Raw genomic sequence first — 20,653 nt, forward strand, 5'->3', positions numbered from 1 at the left:
ACGTACTTTCACTGAGCGCCAGCCCTAATAAAACTGCATGCCCAAAACACTTCGGTCACAACACTGTCAACTGAGGACTATACAAACATGTCTTTCCTTTCAGGATTTTTGGGTAATAAAGCAGCAGACTCATTTGTCGACCAGGCTGTGGACAAAGCAGGTAAGTCTCTTATGTGTAAAGTCTAAAGAAACCTGAAATCTGTTTTTGTGTAAAAAGTTCTTTTTTGCTTTTGTACTTTCTATGCCAAGACACTTGATGTCATCTTGTAGCCAAAAGTTCAACAGTTATTATGGGATATTTTTTGTTTATATTGTGTTATTTTTGCTGAGAGAATAAGGATAGAAACTATTTGTAGCTTACATGTTTGTACATGAAAAACTATTAAAAAAAATTTGAACACGCTGAGGCAAATGTAATTTCAACATTTACATGCGTCTGTGATTTTACAAGAGTTTTCCATCTATTTGACCTGTCTTTAAGGGATAGTTCATCCAAAACATGAAATTTATGTTCACCTATGTCGTTCTAATCCTGTATGAGTTTCTTTATTCTGTTGAACACAAAAGAAGATATTTTGATAAGCACAGAGTTGACATTGACTTCTATTGTATGTATTTTTCTATGAAAGTTAATGTGTACCATTAACTGTTTGCTTACCATCATTTATCAAAATATCTTCTTCAGGTTTATAACAACATGAGGGTAAATCATGACAGAATTTTCATTTTTGGGTGAACTATCCCTTTAATATTGACTGAGTAAGGCCATGTCAAATATTAAAAACAATTTAAGCCTGGATTTCGCGGGCAGGGTCACATACCCCAGGTGAAAAAGTAGTACACTTCCATAGTGTACTTAAAGTTTTTGCACACTGATTTTGTACTTAATATACTAAAGGTTGGTCTTTAGTACTTCTTGAGATGTTATTGGGATCATCTGGGTGTACTTTACTGTGCTATTTTGAGACACCATAAATATGAACTAAAATTTGCTAAAGAAATGTATTTAAAATGTATTTAGGTACCACTTGTAGTAAACTTGAACCCATATTTGTATGAAAGTTGAATTCAAGTTTAATACAAGTGTTAACTAAATACATTTTTTAATACAGAGATAGTATGTTAAAAGTGCATTTTTGTTCATGTTCATGGTGTCTCAAAGTGGCGCAGTGAAGTACACTTAGATGATCTTGGGAACATCTTAAGAAGTACTAAAGATGAGTTTTTGGTATATTAAGTACAAAATTAGTTTGCGAAAAAAAACACTTTAAGTACACTACGGAAATGTGCTACTTTTTCACCTGGGACTGTATAATTGCAGTGTTTGTTTTCTATGAAAGTAGCAACTAGTTGACATGCAGTATTTTTTGAGAATGCAGTTAGTCCAGTCATGCAACTTGAAGACCTTATAAGGAATGAGTCTTTCACGGAAGCAGTTATCCATTTATTTCACAGGAGAAATCTTTTTTTAGGATGCCATTTTTAGATGACAAAAGCTGACCAACTCGTGATGAGCTGTGAAGTACAGTATAAAACTAAATAAACAATTTTGATAGAATCTGATCATGTTTCTATTCAACTCCCCAGCTGCTGTAGCAAAAAAGAAGGTAAAGGAAAAATTTGGCGGAAAAAAGCAAGAGGATCAGACAGGGGGCATGGGAGGTCTTTTCCCATCTGAGGGGGAGAAGAAGCCAAAGCAAAAGGGAGGTGGGATGTTTGGTGGTCTTCTTAATGCAGAACAAGAAGCACCACAAAACCCACCAGCAGCACAGGCCAGTGCAGACCCCGGTGAGTTTCATTGACAACACTTGGAGATACATATATCTTCATGTCAGATAAGAGACATAATGTAATATTTCTATTTTGTGTTTGATCAGGTTTCACTGATGCGTTGGACGATCTAGCAAATGAGTTTGCGTCACAGAACTGAAAAGGAAAAATCTTTTAGGTTAAGTTCTGCAGCCAGACCTCTTCTAACACCAGCATCATTGTAGAGAGTCATGGATGGACTTAAACTACATAAAAGCATATTTAATTTGTTATTTTTGTAAATAGTTTTAAGAGACATCGGGCTGTTTTTTAGCAGGACCACTACATTAACTGTTACAAACTATGCATATTACATTCATGTTAGGTGTTTAACTCATGTTAGTTGTTTTAAAATAAATGAAGTTTTCAATATCATGTGACATTATGATATGTAAAGTGTGTACTTATAACAAAATGCCCCATGAGCACCGCCTTTGTGTTGTATTATATAATAGACTATATTTCACAAAACAACAATAAAACCTAAATAATCTGGTTAAAATTAAACATCACACATTTTTATTTACATTTTATTAGTTTTAAACAATATGAGGCCATACAAAGTCTCTTCATATTAATATAGTGATGAAAATAAACATTTGTTTCCAAAAATACGCCCTAACATTTGTATATAAACTAATTTAATTAATTTACCAATAAGGTCCAGGCCACAATTTAAATGCAAGCCTTATCAAGGGAACTGTTCAAAGAGCAGCAAAACCAAGTGCAATATTTTGTAACAGAGATAAATAGCCTGAGATTCATCCTGCATCACTTTCTTGGCCATATTTATATCAAAATGGGAAAAAATAACTATTAACTACATTTTAGAAACTGGTATTAGACATGTGTGAAGTGGTTAAAATTATGCTGTGACTTTAAAGCTTAAATGTTTATATATGTAATAAGTGCTTAATACCAGACCTGAAAAAAAACCTAGGCATCTATAAAATAAGGATTTTTGTTTTGTTCTGCTGTGCAAAGACATTAAGTGAATTAAAGGGAATCTGGCTTTCATTTATTTTTTTAAAGCCATGAATATTTAAAAAGATGCACTAGATGAGACTTGTGAAATTGCATATCAATAACCACATGCATAAATGATAAGACATAAATGTTTTGATGTATAAAATGTAAACGTGAGAAGCTGAGAGGTTATCGATACATCTCAGGTCTGCGTGAACCAACTGAATTGTACAGTCTATGTGAAGGTAAGGCCTGCGTCGTGATACACTTTGAAGACTTTTTCAATGGCATTGACATAAGCTGCGGTCCTGAGGTCCAGCCCGAGGTTATACTTGTTGGCAGTGCGCATGATTTGCTACAAGGAAAAGAAATAAACCGTGTAAATAAATGGAGGAATCCTGAAGCATCACTTCATACATCAAACTAGCATGCATAGATTAGGAAAACCTACACCTGCTGATTCATATCAACCCAACACATCTTTTGGGTGTGGTGAAGAATTATTAATTTGAAATGCATTTGCATTCTCTTTTCCAACACAGAAACACGTGATTGAAAGCAACAATAGCACATGAATAAACAGTTGCTGCTCTCTGGTTACCAGATCGCGGCCTTAGACAAAAGCAGTAACTAGGTGTGTACAGGTTTGTGTCAAGGTTTAGAAAATATGGATCATGTTGAGTGCAATGGTTGACAAAAAACAAAGAGAAAGAGAGAGATACCCAACTACACAGAATTGTATAACATAAACGCACACACCCTGAAATATGAGTGGACTGGTTTAGCATGTAAGGAACTCTACTCGCTTAACATTTTTATTAATTGATTTACTATAACGTCAAACATATACACTGAAAAAAATATTCATTCAATTTACTCAATTTTTTTAAAGTAAGTGCTAGCAATCAATTTATTTAAGCTACCTTTAAACAAAACAAACAAAAAATTAGAAAAACAAAACACTTTTGTTTAAATGTAGACTGCAACCACTTACCTTAAAAAAAAATACTAAATTGAATAAAAAAATATTTCAGTGCAAGTAATATGTTTGTAATAAAAAAAATGTATAAAAAGGAGAATCTCTACTTACTCTGGCGGATCGCTCCATTGTGTAAGCCAATCCAGAATGCACAATGTCCTTTTCAGAGGCTCCCTACCAAAAATCAAAGATAGCTTATAAATGTCTGGTAATAAAAATGTGTTTGTACATGTGTGTGTCTTTGTACTCACAGCAATCCTTTCTTGAAAGTCAGAGGTGGGCACGATAGGAATGGCTCCACCATGTTTGCCAAACTTTCTTTCGAGACTCTCCTGGACAGACACTGCCAAATGAACACATTAAATCCTCATTAGCAATGACCAGATTGACTCATTGATCAAAAATCTTTTTAACTGCAATCTCATAAGGATTAGCGAAAATCTGCGATTGATTTAGTTACACGTTTTGCGAATGGCACAATAAAATGGTGATGGCACTGTACCTACTGTATATAAGAATACATTGACCTGCACATTGTCAACCTTTCGAATAAATAAGAAAAGGCTCAGTAAATGCATAAACAATAAATAGTGATTTACTTGCCTTACACATGGACCAAACACTGCATTATTATTAACTATATTACCAAGTAATTTACAGTTTATTAGTTGATGCAGCCTTTGAATTGAATGACAAAAGATGAAGCACGCTCTCTCCTCCTTTTAAAAAGTTGACTAACCTAAACATTTTGGTTTCAACACAGAATTATATGGGTTGTTTTAATTACAGTAATTGCATTTAGCACTTAGGCCATTTTGCAGTATGCAGAATGGACAGGCAGTATTGGCAGCATCAGTCTGTATGTCCCTGTTACTGGCTTCCTCTCTACTCGTTTCCAAGAACAACTGTACCATGTGACTAGCAATAACGTGCAGGGTTATTTCGGGCCAGCCAGATGAAAGACAGGATAAAGCAATTGTTTGTGTTTGTGTGCATTTGTGTGTGTTAAAGGAGGTCACGGAGTACACCAATCACATGTCGCTTGTGCGAACAGAATAAACAAAGAAAACAAAAAATACATCAACCAATTATTCAAGTCTGTCTCTACCATCAACATAATGTCGAACAATATACTGTACTGAAAACAGGTCCTTCCAGATAAGATACACATATGATCTTATATCAGTACCAGCATTATTAGATTTGCAAACAAACATACCATATTTGGTATGGAAATATAACAGCAAAATATATTACAGTCACATAATGCCTTCTTAATAGACTTACTAAGGAGATGGTAGTTTGAGTCTCTTTCATATTTGAAGGTCAGTCTGCCATAGCTCACATGATTAAGATTCTTAAGCCACTCGAAGTAGGAGACAGTCACACCTCCAGCATTCAGGTACATATCCTATACGTGCATATAAAACACATGCAATAATAAGAATTTACATTTGACATTACAAATACACTTTTTTAATTAATAAATGACAATTTGGTACGGTGCAGTTGTAGTTGGCCTGAGAAAAAAATGTATTGGCTGAAATAAAAAAATAAAAACATTTTGACATAAGATTATAATTAAAGTAATTAAAAAAAGTTGCTTTGATTTTATTATACGGAGACTTACAGGAATCACCATGATATTTCTCTCCAGGAATATCCTGTCTGCCTCAGGCGTGGTGGGGCCGTTGGCTCCCTCAGCAATGATCTGTCAATCAATACCCACACAACACATAATCAATGACTGCACAACCTACTAAAAGCACTTTTGGTATAGATGACTCTGTCAGACGTCTGATCTTAGCTTTAACATTGTGGGCATTTTTCTTTGTAAGCTGCTTTTCACTTGCAGCAGGAATCAGGATATCGCATTCGGCTTCCAAGATGCTGCCTTCATAGGGAGTGGCGTCAGGGAAGCCGACAATAGTGCCGTTTGCCTGGAGAGTAAGAGTATGTATAAAAATATAGATATTTCACAGATATTTCATAGTAGTTGGGCTACTGCATAGCCTCAATGAAATCTTCAGATGATTTCAGATTTTCTGAACTGACTGGGATAGGAGGAAACTTACTATAATCATACACTAAACTCATTTACTGCATTACTGTTTATTGACCACAAGATGGCTGTCTTGCAGTAAAGATTTTTCAATGCTCATGCATGACTCAGGGTTTCTTTAAAAGGGTGGTTCAATGGTATTTCATGCATTCTGACTTATTAACACAGTTATAGAGTTGTTTCCTCATGCTAAACGTAGGCAAAGTGTCAAAAAAGCAGTTGGGCGTGTTACAGAGTATTTCTGTGTGGAATGCACTTCGGCAGGGTTCGTACAAGTTTCAGAAAGTTTTTTTCGATTACGGGTCCAGCTCGCGTTTCAGGGGTTTCTATACGTATCACTTATTTTATGGGCACTTCCCCCGGAAAACCCCGCCCACCCGTCAATCAGCGGGAGATGCTAGAACTTACAAACATTACATCACGCGACAAGCTTTGTTTAATTTCAAAACTCAACAATGGCACAAAAGAAGAAGTATGTAAGAAGAAGATGAACGTAAGGAGAAGAAAGCCAGCCTTATGGAAACAATGGATAAAGTTTATTATCCGGGGTAGCAGCAGAGTTTTGGGTGTGTGTTTGATGCGCTGGATTTCATTAAAAAATCCCAACCGGGTGTTGTATAAAGTGTTGCATGACTCGTACCCGCTCCTCCCGCGGTAGTAACTCCCCCTTCATTTTTTCGTACGTTATCGGAAAGATTCTGTAAAGCTAATCTTTCTTTTATAAATCTGATTAAACTAAAGACTCTTCAGAGATATAAGGGATGTAATACTACTCTATAGGTACTCCAGATTAACATCAGAAATGCAGAAACAGCGTGTGTTATGTGAGCTTTAACATCATAATGCATTTAAATACGCTTTTATCCAAAGCAACTTACGGTGCATTCATGCTATGCATTTAGTCAGTATTTGTGTACACTGGCAATCAAACCCATGACCTTTGCGTTGCCAACACAATGCTCAACTAATTAAGGTATAGGTACTATATGAACATCGCATTTAAAATCTTAATTAGTAGTGCCAAGTCACTGACCAGTTTGTAGTCCTCTAGCTCCTTGGGATCAATTCCATTTGGGTTCCAGATGCATCCGTCCAGCTCTCCCACACCAACACACTTCGCTCCGAAACGGTGTAGATAACGCATGGAGTGTAGGCCCACATTACCAAAGCCCTGCCAAAAAAAATATATGAGACATCCTGTCAACAGAGCACCACCTTACGTTAACTACAGAAAGTATAGAAAAGTCTGGAATCACAATAATATTTTATATTTAAATCTTTGTCAAACATTTCACACTAAAGATGATTTTATGATGGTTTAGTATTAGGATTCTACTAAATGAAGCAGAACTTGGTATTAGGATTTGGCAGAATTTGCAAATGTAAGCAAATGTGCCACTGACCACTTCCCTGCTTGCCCTAATGCATCACATGTAGTATTTACATGTATGAATTTAGCAGAGATACCTTTATCCAGTTACAGTGCATTCATGCTATACATTTTTCAGTAACAATATTTTCTACGTTTTCAAAGTTAGATGTAAAAGACGTTTAACAGGTCAAGTCACTTTAAACATTCCTTACAAATATTGATCATGCTTCTAAAGCAAACACTAAATATCCTTAAGTAAGCAAAGTCACATTGACCCATGTCAGCATACAGTAAGTGCTCAAAGTTTCAGTTAGTTAGACAAAGATCAAATGCAAAATAAATAAATCACACGCACAAACCTGAATGACAAACGTCTTGTCACCAAAGCCAGGATTCATGTTCAGTTGGCTCATGTAGGAAGCCTCATTGACAAAGTTTTCAATGCCATGAAACACACCACGACCAGTGGCAGATATACGGCCATGAATGCCACCCTGACTGATGGGCTTCCCTGTTACACAGGCATGAGCGTTAATGTCCTACAAAAACAAAGAGAGAAATAAAAAAAAAATTTCAGCCTTTTTGAATGACAAAAACTGTGCATTCGTGTTAAATGCGAAAGACGTAACCCACAACAATAAACAAGGATGCTGACAGGATGGTATATACTTGTTTGTCTCATATCCGTTAATTTCTTTAGCTACAGGACAGCTTGCAAACAGAACAGAACAACCCGGCTATCCAGACAAAACAACTGTGAGCCATAGGAGGACAGGCTGTATTGAAAGAGTCTGTCAGTAGAGGAGAAATACAAGGGGCGCTTTGTTCTTCTAGTCTCATAAACACCATTCACTATGTCAGGAACAGTCAAGGATCTGGGCACTGAGTCACAAACACGGTGACAATCTGTTATATTGTGAGATGTCCTGCATTAGTTTTTGACAAGAACAATTATATATCAAAATAAAATCTAATTGGAGGATGAAATTTAAGAATAAGCTAACTGCTACTGGTCAAACACTAATGTTACTGACTTTAAAGGTTAACAGGTTACTTGTGGGCATTAAGGAGCTGCCCTGGTAATATGATAAGGTAATTTATCTGAGGACAAGGTTTTATATCAAAGGAAAAAGAGTAAAAGAAACATCAGAAGAATAACAAAAAAGCTGCTTGTGAATAGTTTAGCTTAAAAGAGAGAACTAATAAACAAACATTTGGTTGTTATAAATTAACAATTGAAAGATAAATTAAAGTGTTTTATGATCTTGTGTAATGTCTGTCTATCATCTGGCATGGTAAATGTAAGTTTTGGTGACCTCAAAATTACCCAACAGCATTACATCATCACTAGTTGCCAGTTCAATAAAAATATGAAAGTGGAAGTATTACATAGTTAAATGTATTTAAGTGAACATACGTTAATAATGACAGTTAATGGATCTGTAATTGAAGTATGCAGTGGTGGCCCGTGACTGCTCATCCAAGGGGCGCAAATTCAAAATAATTGTTCAGAGTGTCATGTGTGTTCCTTGTGTTTTCAAAATATGTGTTTGTGCTTCATGTTAACCATGTGCATCACGTGTTTTGTCAAAATAAGTGCCTGCTGTACAGTGTCAAAACCATTTATGATAAAAGAGACACTCACATTCACAAAATACACGCAAGACACTCACATGCGAGTATCTGGCAAATGCAGGCATCTCTTTCATCATAAATCCTTTGCACCAGGTACTTATTTTGACAAGACACATGATGCACATAGGATAGCTCGATGCGCAGAACACATATTTTGAAATTACAAACAACACACATGACGGGCTACATACATGTTGTGACGAACCTCGCATCGTGCGCCCCTCCAACAAAGAAGTCTGAAAGTATGTCAGACACTCCAACACACGTTTTGCACAAGCAAATCATTGTGTGTGCCCTAAACTTACATGGTGGCCCATAGTGTTTGCATAAGTGTCTGCAATCCAGGACATTTCCCTTTCTCCTGTACTCATGTCTGGGGCTGGAACGTCAATGCCAGGCCCTAATACAGGAAACAGAAATGAGATTTTAATGTGCCGAACATCATCCCCTCCCATTTTCATTAATGACATTTACTAAAATGTTGATTTAAGTACAAGCATTTAGATTAACAGCTCTGTGCCAATATTACCGTATAAAGGGTGCAAAAAATGGTAAATCACTACAGATCTCTAAACACGACTTACTGAATGAGGAATGTTGGCTCCAACACAGTGTTCTTTGATCATATGTCATCTGAATACAAGTTATCTGGCATTAGAGGCTAAACATTATATTAACTTGTAATGTAGAGGTGATTCAATAGCAGGTTTATATAGCTGTGGTTTAGTATTTCCTGACTATTGTTCCTGAGCATGGCTTTGATGATATATGCCAGGGGCGTGCGGTCAGCTTACATATAAGCTGAATGCTCTGCACACCCAAGCAATTTGTGGATTCGCATAACTCACCAATGAAGCCTTTTTTAGCCAGCTCAATAGTAAACCTTCTTGTAATTTTCTCCAATTCGTTGTCCTGCAAGTAAACATGTAGAGAGTAATGTTTAAACAAATCACGAGTCCTTAAAGGGAAGTGAATCTGGGCAATGCAACCTGGAAGACTTAACTATAGCAAAATGTGAATGCACTATAGCCCTGATTATAGTATAAATCTAAACTAAATTTAAATCTAAAGATTTACTTAAATACTTACAGAGTAATTCTTGGGGTTAATTTTCACACCAGCTTTAGCTCCTCCAAAAGGCACGTCTATTGAACGAGCACAATTCATGTAGAAATAATAAAACCCATACATGTATACATTAAGGAACTCAAACACACAACTTACCTACAACTGCACATTTGTATGTCATTAGTGAGGCGAGAGCTTTCACCTCATCGACTGACACTTCAGTGCTGTAGCGGATACCTGGAAACACAGAAGCACTGTAAATTCCTTATCAATTCGCTTTATGATGCATGAACAGGAGACATTTATACAGTTTACTACCGTTTAAAGGTAAGAGGAACATTCCTGGCCTCAATAACCATTTAACACCATTTTAAATACATGTACTGTAGAATAAAACAGAGGAAGAATATCTTGATTCTGATTGGTTAACTGATGGGATCTGACTCTTGTAAAATTAACCCAGGGTGATCAGTTCAGGACTCTTAGATGGTGCCAGGGGAGCCCCAGTTTTATGCCATTTTATATTAATTCATCATAAATTCTGTGCAATTAAATCTAAGCAAATTAAAAATAAGGCTACTAACCAACAGCACTACATTGTATATTCTAATATGTTTTGTTTTGTTTTATTCAAATTTTAAATTAATTTTAAATTTTGAGAACCACTGCCTTACAGTGTTAAATTTTCATTGCTGAGGTATTAAAGTTTCCTATTACAATATTAAATAAATAAAACAATGCTTTTATTTGTTTCTAGATATTTATGCACTGCAATGATGGACTTTTTTTAGTTAAAAAAATCCTAAAAAAATATTTTTGCTAATATGCTATTTAGAGTAGGAGGTCTGGAAAAAACAGTTTTAACGGCCTTCTGCAAAAAAAAAGTCTACAGTTCTGTGAGGGGAAATTTTGTGGGACAGGACAAGAACTAAACCAACTACAACGATGACTCACTCCCTCCACTGAACAAAGAGTGAAGAAAATCTGGGCAGGGCCAAAACTGGGTGTGCTTAAAGTCAAAGTGATTACTAAATCAACCCTGTTTTGTTTTCAAATCTCCTCAAAAATGCTGCTTGAATGCTTTCTGATGGTTCTAAACACTACCAAAATAACTATGACTAAAACAAAAATAATTGCAGGCTAAAAGGCCATGAACTATGAACAGGAAAATAATGTACCTCATGTTAGAAGCGAGTAGAAAACTGTGGTTTCTAACAAAATGGCAGAACTCATTTAACAAGTTATACACACTATAAAATTAGCATGTTCAGCAGATTCAAAGTTTGCTTCCTGTTACCAATTACATTATACTTAATCCTTTCTTCTTGTATACTCGATCAAAGACTAGCATTTTTCATATTGAGTTTGCACATCACATTATTATTGATATGGTTTATAAATAGTTTACAACTTAATATTTTAAAACAAAATGAAAACACTACACAAACTTGTTGATCAACCTAACACAGAGAGTGGGATTTGATGGAAAAGGGGATATAAAACTAAGTGGTAAATTTCATTTCAGGAAAAAAAGGGGGGGGGGGGTTGAAAATGCTGATAGGACAGAGTTTTTATTTAAGGAAACTGCTTAGGATTTCCTTTATAAAGCAATGCACTGTCAGTACTGACAGAGCAGAATCAAATGACCCGACAAATACCTAAATTCAAAGACTATGATGTAAAACCCAAGCATTTACACAGCTCTTACACAGACATCATATATTTATAATGAATAATTTCATGACTAAACTAAAATTTACCCACATATCTCTGCAAAGATAAAACTAGTGGAAAATAAATACACATTTTATCACTGAGATAAAGCCAGGCTACCTAAAAAAGGTGAGGTACAGGTCTTGTCACATTCTTGTCCCAAATGTTTACTGGAAATTATGTAGCAATGCAGGACTGATAAAGTAAATTATATTTATACAGTTGTAATTATAACCAGTGTTTTTGTGAGATCATATAATATTATAACAGCTTATTTACACTATGGATTACTGGGAAAACAAAATGCATTTCGTATTACTGAATTAAGAAATTGATCGACAGTTTATAGAATATGAGCTTTTTAAGTACAGTAATAATTATTTTAATTGTTCCTGTAAAAAAAATCGCAGAGTGTCGCTGTTGCTCACCTTCATTTTTCCCCTCCATGTACTTCTAACAGACGCTGCCCAGGCCGATCAGAATATGACATCAAAGTACCGCGAGAGCTAGCCTCGAAAGCTGTGCTATCGCGGTACTCGAATGTCATTGGCCGATTAGTCTGCGCAGCGTCACGTAAATTCGAACACGCCTACTGTCTGTAAATAACAAAAACCGCAAAACGAAAGGGTAAAAAGAAACGTGTTTGGAGATAAACTTGATCCATCACATTGCACTTGGTTTGAAAAATGCTTTGACAGGTAAGACTAAATGTTTAATGTCAGTTTGTGGAATTTTCTGTAAAAAACGACTACTTCTGTAACCCCTACGTTAACTTAAATGCAGTGAAAATGGCTCACCTCCTTTACAAGGTGTCCTATGTTGGCTGTGTTGAGCTCTGTACGCCTCGATCATTTCCCACTCCCCGTTGTCTCTCTTGATGGGGAATGACACGGACAGGACGTGGTTGCATGGCTTAATGATCTTGAGGATTCCCCGGACTCTGTGTCTCTTCTGCTCGGGCGTTTCTCTCGTCTTTAGGTCGTGCACCAGCTTGTCCTCCACGATCGATGCACCTCTGTCAAAGAAACCCTCAACCATTCTGAAGAAATTAGGGTCGTCTTCCTTTTCTCCTACGGCCTCGCTGTAGCGGCGGACCCGCAGGAGAGACGCGGAAGCAGGCAGAACAGAGTCGACGCATCCCGAGGCCAGAGCGCTGCTGGTCGATGCGCGAGTCAAAAGCTCTCCCAGATACCTATACATGACTTTAGCCTGGCGAACCTATTGTGTCTATAAAGAAATTTAAAAAGTAAGGCAGTCGGTGTTTAGAGGTAGGGCGGGGTGAGTCAACGGACTCCTCCTTTTAGCTCAACAACTCAGTAAAGTGACAGCATGAGCGCTGTTTATAAGGGGATTTTAGGAAGCAGGATCATGGGTCTCCACCTCAAGCTGGGAGGCGCTCAGTGAGCGCAATCTCCACTGTTGCTTTGAATAAGTCCTTGCAACTCATGGTTGTCATGGAAATAGTTTTAATAAAGTACTAAAGCTGCTACTGTGCAGTAAATTATTGTATTGACTAAACCTGTTGTGCAGCTATTATATTTTTTTATTTTTCATACCATATGCCATAGTGGATCTCAGCCTTTTGACTTTTAAGGCCCACCCACTGTGTAAGTAACTCAACAATATTTGCAGACCACAATTACAACCAGAGCTTGGCATTAAAAATAGCCACACACTTATAAATGTTGTTGTGCCAGCCATGCTATTTAGTAGACATAACAAACTAATAGAAAAGTTAATAGTGTCAAACACTGTAAAAAATGCAGCACGAAGTTAAAGCAACAAAAGCAATTCAATTCAACCTACTATTTTAAGTTTTGACTTGTGATTAGTTGACATAACATATAAAAACAAGTTGAAATTGTTAAACTTATTTTGTAAAAGTAACATTGTACTTAATCAACACTTAAATAGGATTCATCATTTCTGTTTTAACGGGTTGGATGTATGAAGTGTAAATGTACAAATGTAATTCTGGTTACAGGTTAGATTTACTGGCCTTTATCAGCCCATGGCGCACTACTTTAGTCACTTATTTATCGTATTGATTAGGTTTTTGTATTGAAACTCTGCAAATATAACCACCTTTGTTCAATATTGTAGGCTTTTTTTAAAGGAGGGAATGTTATTTAAATGGGCAGAAGAGAAGTACATTGACCTTGTGTTTGGTGCTCTACAGGCAAACATATTGATCATAGTTGATCATTTAAACCCTATTTGTATCTAGATCCAGAAGTATATAGTGACAAAACCAAAATATGTAGTCTGAAATGTATCCTGCACTCTTGGCTGCTTTCCAGGGATTGAATTGTTGCCTGTTTTTTGCTCTTGTTTTCTAGGAAATATCTTACACGCTCCTTTGACTGAGAGGATTATACTGTACATGGGAGATGGCAGCAATGAGATGATGACCTTCTTATGATTATGACTTTGCTGACCAGGGATCCAGGAGCATCTGTCTTCTGTTTTCTTTCTTCTTGTCAGTAACACCCCTTATACAGCACCTCAGACTGAAACTGCAATTTTCTGCCCATTTGCAACTGATCAAGCTGGAGTTTTAAACAACAGCATGCTGCTCTGTTATTGGCTCACGTGTTGTCAACACCCATCGTCCGGTTGGTTAAGGTCTGAAGAGTTACTCATTTAACTGCTGTTTTTCCTCCTTTGCTAAGTGAAAACAACTGATTTCAAGAATGCACTTACACAGACGCATTATATGTTCTCAGTAATTTCTGCCAGCTGTGAGCTTTTTATTGTATTCTGTCTTTTCTCTCAGATTTCTCTGAGTCTTGGATTTAAAGGGATAGTTCACCCCCAAAATGAAAGTTACTCAGCTGCATGTTGTTTTAAACCTGTATGAGTTTCTTTATTCTGTTGAACACAAAAGAAGATATTATATGAAATATGATATGATAAGCATTTTGTTTTTCCTACTGTGGAAGTCCGATGGGTACCATGCCCAAAAGTTTTGAGAATGACACAAATATTCATTTTCACCAAGTCTGCTGCTTGTGTTTTTAGATCTTTTTTGTCAGATGTTACTATGGTATACTGAAGTATAATTACAAGCATAAAGGGCCGTTCACATTATAACGTTAACTGTAACGTTAACAATAAATACCTCCACATCATAACTTTATGCTAGTTTGCTCACGCTCGCAGCACTATCACAAAGCACTTGCCTTTAATGGCATTAAAGGTGCAATGTGTAATTTTTATAAGGATCTCTTGACAGAAATACAAAATGATATACAAAACTATATTATCAGGGGTATATAAAGAACTTTCATAATGAACCGTTATGTGTTTATTACCTTCTACATACACAGAGGGTCCCCTTACATGAAAGTCGCCATTTTGTGCCGCCATGTTTTTACAGAAGCCCTTAACGGACAAACTTTTTTACTTAGTTGTCTCTGGCCATGACATGTTTGTCCGGTGGGGGCTACCATAGCTTCTCTATTTGTTTCTAAAGCAAGAGGTGAGCAGTGGACTGAGCTTTTGGTTGCAATTCGCAACCTCACCACTAGATGGTGCTAAAATTTACACACTGCCCCTTTAACGAATATTAGATATTTCTTGTAATAAAAACGTTTGCAATTGTTTACATGTCACTGTGAGTATGTGAATATTGCTGTTCTTGTTGCATTTACAAAGTGGGGTAACCAGCAGATGTCTTCAACACGATGCGTTTTGCGAAACTCTAAACAGTGAATCTAGTAGTTTGTGTAACAATATCTTACCTTTTGGCGTATTCAGTGTGGGAGGAAAAAGCATTACGTAGTGAATTTTACAGCAACTGCATCAGCTCTGGATACCTAAGGTAATTTTATGTTTTGGACCTCAGCAATGAGCTTCTCCACTGTCATTTTAAGTGTGCGTGCACTTGAATTTCAAATAGATTTGATTGGCTGTGAATAGTTTATTGTTTATCGGGTGGGACAAAATCGACCAGAAAGATCCCAACGATATTGTTCATTGTATATTTATCGTTATAGTTGTGGTGTGAACTCCGCTGTTCTCGTTAATATGAAACGATTTTCAAAACGATATATTTTTTGTTTATTGAAAGTGTCAATGTGTGCATTGTTGACCTTCGTTTTCATTTCCTGACATGCTGTCAATCAGCTTCTTGGCCACATCCTGACTCATGGCAGCCAATTCTTGCATAATCAATGCTTGGCACTTGGCAGAATTGAGGATTGACCAAAAGTTCTCAATGGGATTAAGGTCTGGGAAGTTTCCTGGCAATAGACCAAAAATCTTGATGTTTCGTTCGCCAAGCCACTTATCAAATTTGCCTTAAGCAAGGTGCTCCATCATGCTAGAAAAGGCATTGTTTGTCACCAAACTGTTCTTGGATGGATGGGAGAAGTTGCCATCGGTGGATGTTTTGTACCGTTTAATTATTTATGGCTGTGTTCTTAGGCAAAATTGTGAATGAGCCCACTCCTTTGGCTGAGACGCAACCCCACACATGAATGGGCACAGGATGTTTTACTGTTGGCATGAGTGGAAATGTTTTTTGGGATTAAGTTCATTTCCATGGCAAAAGGGGATTGTGCAATTAATTGGAATTCATCTTATCACTCTAGTAAATGAGTAAATGTTCACAGAAACTCACAGAAGAGTTAAGCCAAATCCTATTCTGTAACTTATATTTATGTGAAATGCTGGTGTTACTAGTACTAGTAGTAGTAGCACTATAATTAAGTATTATAATGAAAATGTTATTTTATTTAACCTGCATCCATTTTCATATTTCAGCAGATGACATGATTCAAATATGACTACTTCAATCATATGTACATACAAGAGAAGACATGGCAACCCAAATCTTATGACTGAGCCAGGGGAAAAGCAACTGCAATATGGCAAATAAACCAAAGGTTCATGTGTTTTTGGGAGCTCCGTGTCCCCAAGCCCTTGCTTTGGAGGTCCAGGAGAAAGGAATCACAACAGATAAAAAAACATTCGATCGGAAAACAGCCTGGAAAACAATAGACCTCGCTTGGAGTCATGGCAGGTTAATTCCCAAGCGTAATGTTGAAGAAGGCAGAATGCATAATGAATGTGTTGAGGTGGTTAACCAGGACACTGAGGATAGTGACAGGCTGCATACTACTGCTGTTCTTGAGAAAGATACCAGTGAAGACAAAAAGAAATCCCAGGGGTCTCCATCAAATGGAGAATGCATTGAAGATGAAGAGTTGTGTCCTGCATCCATAGCAGAATACCTAGATAACTGCTTCTCCAGCCCACAGACTAATGTAAATCCTGGACAGAGCAAAGATGGAAGATCTGGATCCCCTGTGTCTATGGAGACTGAGTATCTGAGTACATGGACAAAATCTCAAGCCTTGCTCCTTCGGAGCAGAGCAGCCTGGTCTCATACATTGGGCTTTCATGGAGACTTCAGTTCTCCGCACACACCTCCCAAACAAACACCCTCAACCTCTTTAAGTTCCCCAGAATTGTATAGTCCTGCAACCAGTCCTGAAGAACGGGGCTTAGGGGGAACCTTGCAAAGCTCGGTGGAGTGGCATTGCGGCAGTCTAAGCCAAAGGCAGCAAGAAAGAGGGGTAATTATGGAAATCACACCAGATGGCATCCTGTGCTCTCAAGGCCCCAATGTAGGTTTCACTGAAAAACCTGTGGACCATCAGGAGATTGAACTCAACACTGACTCAATAGCACAGACTTCTCCTAGTCCCACTCCTTCTAAAAGGATCAAGTTATCTCAAACTGTAGATAAAACTAAAAAAGTAACAGAACAGATCACACCAAGTAATGCAGTTCCTATCTGTGGTCCTACAACCTTGTTGGTTAGGTGTAAGACCCATGGTGTGCGATACGCTATCTTGGTCGCTGTGGTGCACCCATGCCACTTGAAAGAGGTCAAAGTGAAAACCGGAGCTTCAGCTGGATCCAGTGTACCTCTGGCAACGATGATCGTCACAGACCAGTCTGATGTGGAGATGAAAGTAGTGCTATGGCGGACAGCAGCTTTCTGGGCTTTGACTGTAAATCCAGGGGATATTCTGCTAATTACAGGTAAAACTACTGAACCCTCTTCAATATCATTAACTGCCACCTTAACTGTCTGCAAATATCTAGTAGAAGTGCTAAATTATGTCAAGAAAAAGTATGTGAACCCCTAGGAATGAACTGGTTTTCTACTTTAGGTCACAACAATATACAAACACAATGTGTATAAGCACACAAATAATTCTAGTTTCTTTTGTCTTTTTTTAAAACACCCATTAAACATACACAGTGCTGGAGGAAAATGTAAGTGATCCCTTGTATATAAAAGCTTGTTGAACCTCATTTGGCAGCAATTACTTCAAACAAGAGCTTTCAGTAGTTCTGAATCAGACCTGCAGATCGTTCAGAAGGAATTTTTGCTTGTTCCCGTGGGTGCCAGCCGATCTTAGCCCTACCCACCACATTTTGAAGAGGGGAAGATCGGTCTGGGTTTTTCCGTTGAGGAGCTACTATGCGAGTCCCAAAGCTGGTCGAACCAATCAAATTGTGAGGGCAGGCCTTATACGATGATGGATAGATGTTTAACAGTAACATGACTTAGTAAATACTTAATGTTGTGATATAAATGAATGATGTAAACATAGTAGGTGTTGATGTACGTTGCTAACTCAGACTTAGTATAATCACAATGTTAGTGTCATTGTAGCGAAATAACTAGCAGTTCGGTCAGGCTACAAAAGACGACATTTCAACATATGTTACACACTCCATTGCTCTGATTGGTCGTAGGTCTATCCAATTGAGTGCAAAGGCATTTCTCGGTTGAGACACGCCTTATAATTATAGTTTAATGGAGCGGTATCAGACTCAAATTCTGACTAGAATTGAGTATGACAACGTCAGGCTAGTTGTAAACCGCTCTCTTGAGGTCATTTCTATGAGATTAAGGTCTGGGCTTTGACTAGACCACTTCAGATGACACATTTAGTTTTTCATAAGCCAGTTTGTAGTGGATTTATTTCGATGCTTAAGGTCATTGTCCTGCTGCATCAACCAACTTCTACTGAGCTTTAACTGGTGGACAGCCACTCTGACATTATCCTGTAGGATATTTTGTTAAACTTGGGAATTCATTTTCCCCTCAATGATGGCAAGAGGTCCAGGCCCTACATGCCCAAATCATGATGTCCCCTCCACCATACCTCACTGTTGGGGTGATGTTTTGACGTTGTTAAGCTGTGTCCTTTTTGTGCCGTAGTATTCTTCTCGAACAATTCAACTTTTGTTTCATCAGTCCAAGTAGCACTGGGGTTTGCCAAGGTGCTCTTTTGCAAACTTCAGGCTCAAAGCAAGTTTTTCGGGAGTGCAGCGGCTTCCTCCGTGGTGTTCTTCCATAGACACCGTGCCACCGTGCCAAGACTTACGTATGGTTGACTCATGAACAGAGATGTGTGCCAGTTCCAAATTAATGATGTCTTTAAGCCTTTAGCTTTTACTCGTGGGTTCTTCTTTACTTCATTGAGTATTCTGCATGGTGTCTTAGGAGTCATCTTGGCTGGGCACCCACTTCTAGAAAGAGTAGCTACAGTATTAAACTGTGTCCATTTATAGACAATTTGTCTTATTATCGACTGATGAATGTCTAAACATTTTGAGATTGTTTTGTATCCCTTTTCAGCCTTATGAAGTGCAACTCTTGATCAGATATCTTTGGAGAGACATAATTCATAAGAGCTGATGCTTCTTAAGGACAGCAATCCTAAAATGTTTAAGTGTCTTTATATCAATCAAATTTTCACCAAACCACACCTTTAAACTTATTTTATTAATTGGATTCCAGTTTGCCAGCTTCTGACACAAATTAGCTTTCATTGAAGTAATTAGTCTATGGGTTCACTTACATTTTCCTCCAGCACTGTGAATGTTTAATGTATGTTTTCAAAGAAGACACAAGAAACTAGAATTATTTTTGTGTTGCCAGCTTATGCACATTGTGTTTGTCTATTGTTGTGACCCACATTTTATGGCAAATCACTGTAGAAAACCAGTTCATTCCTAGGGGTTCACATACTTTTTCTTGCCGCTGTATAAACAAATACACATATTGTAGCCCTCAGAAGGGCTAATGTCTTTTTGCTATTACTGTACATATAGCACAGTGTACAACACATACCGCTTATCACAATACACATGTAGGGTATGCAATTTTGTGCATTAAAACTGCAAATGTTGTGGACAGGATACACATTCATTAAATGTTCAAACTGAATTTTTGTGTTGTGGGTGATTCTCTGAATTGGGTGCCTTTTGGGTCATACTTTTTTTTAAATATATACCTTAAATAGTTATATTTTTGATCATTTCATGTGATAGTGGATTAGTCAAACCTTTAAGAAAATACATTTTCCCACCTCAGGCATAAAATTCTAATCAATATTGAGTGTTTTTTCCACTTGGACTTGGACCCTGTTTAAATATGATTTAAAAAGATTTTCAAGTAAATTCTTGTAGAAGCTTTTCAATGAGATGTCCCTTGTTTGATATCATTTATTGCATGTAGAATTTTTTTTAATGCTCACCATTTGAATACCAAATCAGGTCATGAAAACTGTATCTAACATTGGTCTTCATATCTTATCACAAAATATGCGTTAACATTAGAATTTAATCAGACTTTCATATTTTTTCAGACTGTCCTGTAAATTCTGCACACAGCAAAACAAACTTTGACCTAATTTGTCGTTTTATCACCAAAATATTAATAAAAACTATCAAATAACAGGGTTGAACTCAGCATAACGGGGTTGAAAATGATAACAGGGTTGAAGTGATGATCATCATTTAATATAGCATGGATTTCTTACCTGTAAAATTAATGATATCACATTCAATAAAATTGTATTTTATTAAAGTTGGCAAAAACAAACAAACATTTTAATAAGTATTTAACATTATATCAAAAGAATTAAGGATTAATTGATCAAAAACATCAATCGATCTTTCAATTTGGTTTTATTGAACATAAAATACCATAATCGATTATTTCTAACAGGTCACATAA

At 37.0% G+C, this 20,653-nt stretch overlaps 3 protein-coding genes across 3 annotated transcripts in view; 2 read left to right on the plus strand and 1 right to left on the minus strand.

Moving 5' to 3' along the window:
- On the plus strand, nucleotides 1-2,823 carry LOC129415637 (uncharacterized). The gene is made up of 3 exons (XM_055169685.2): nucleotides 1-160; nucleotides 1,588-1,788; nucleotides 1,878-2,823. The coding sequence occupies exons 1-3, from the start codon at nucleotides 88-90 to the stop codon at nucleotides 1,928-1,930; spliced, it is 327 nt and encodes a 108-aa protein (XP_055025660.1). The 5' UTR covers nucleotides 1-87; the 3' UTR covers nucleotides 1,931-2,823.
- glud1a (glutamate dehydrogenase 1a) lies at nucleotides 2,326-12,951 on the minus strand. Its single transcript, XM_073873214.1, has 13 exons — nucleotides 12,402-12,951; nucleotides 10,048-10,128; nucleotides 9,913-9,968; nucleotides 9,672-9,735; nucleotides 9,129-9,223; nucleotides 7,548-7,727; nucleotides 6,850-6,987; nucleotides 5,553-5,694; nucleotides 5,385-5,461; nucleotides 5,042-5,165; nucleotides 4,006-4,097; nucleotides 3,866-3,928; nucleotides 2,326-3,130 (listed from the first exon to the last, which is right to left on the minus strand). Exons 1-13 carry the CDS (start codon nucleotides 12,802-12,804, stop codon nucleotides 3,011-3,013), a joined length of 1,635 nt encoding a protein of 544 aa, XP_073729315.1. The 5' UTR covers nucleotides 12,805-12,951; the 3' UTR covers nucleotides 2,326-3,010.
- LOC129415629 (nuclear factor NF-kappa-B p100 subunit) overlaps nucleotides 12,153-20,653 on the plus strand; it is a 24,709-nt gene continuing 16,208 nt past the window's right edge. Inside the window, exons 1-3 of the mRNA XM_073873213.1 lie at nucleotides 12,153-12,302; nucleotides 13,944-14,229; nucleotides 16,372-17,658. Coding sequence (XP_073729314.1) covers nucleotides 16,476-17,658 — 1,183 coding nt within the window. The 5' untranslated portion in view covers nucleotides 12,153-12,302; nucleotides 13,944-14,229; nucleotides 16,372-16,475. The remainder of the gene's footprint in view (nucleotides 12,303-13,943; nucleotides 14,230-16,371; nucleotides 17,659-20,653) is intronic.

The sequence above is a fragment of the Misgurnus anguillicaudatus genome, chromosome 11 (genome assembly GCF_027580225.2).
Source record: "Misgurnus anguillicaudatus chromosome 11, ASM2758022v2, whole genome shotgun sequence".
NCBI lineage: Eukaryota > Metazoa > Chordata > Actinopteri > Cypriniformes > Cobitidae > Misgurnus > Misgurnus anguillicaudatus.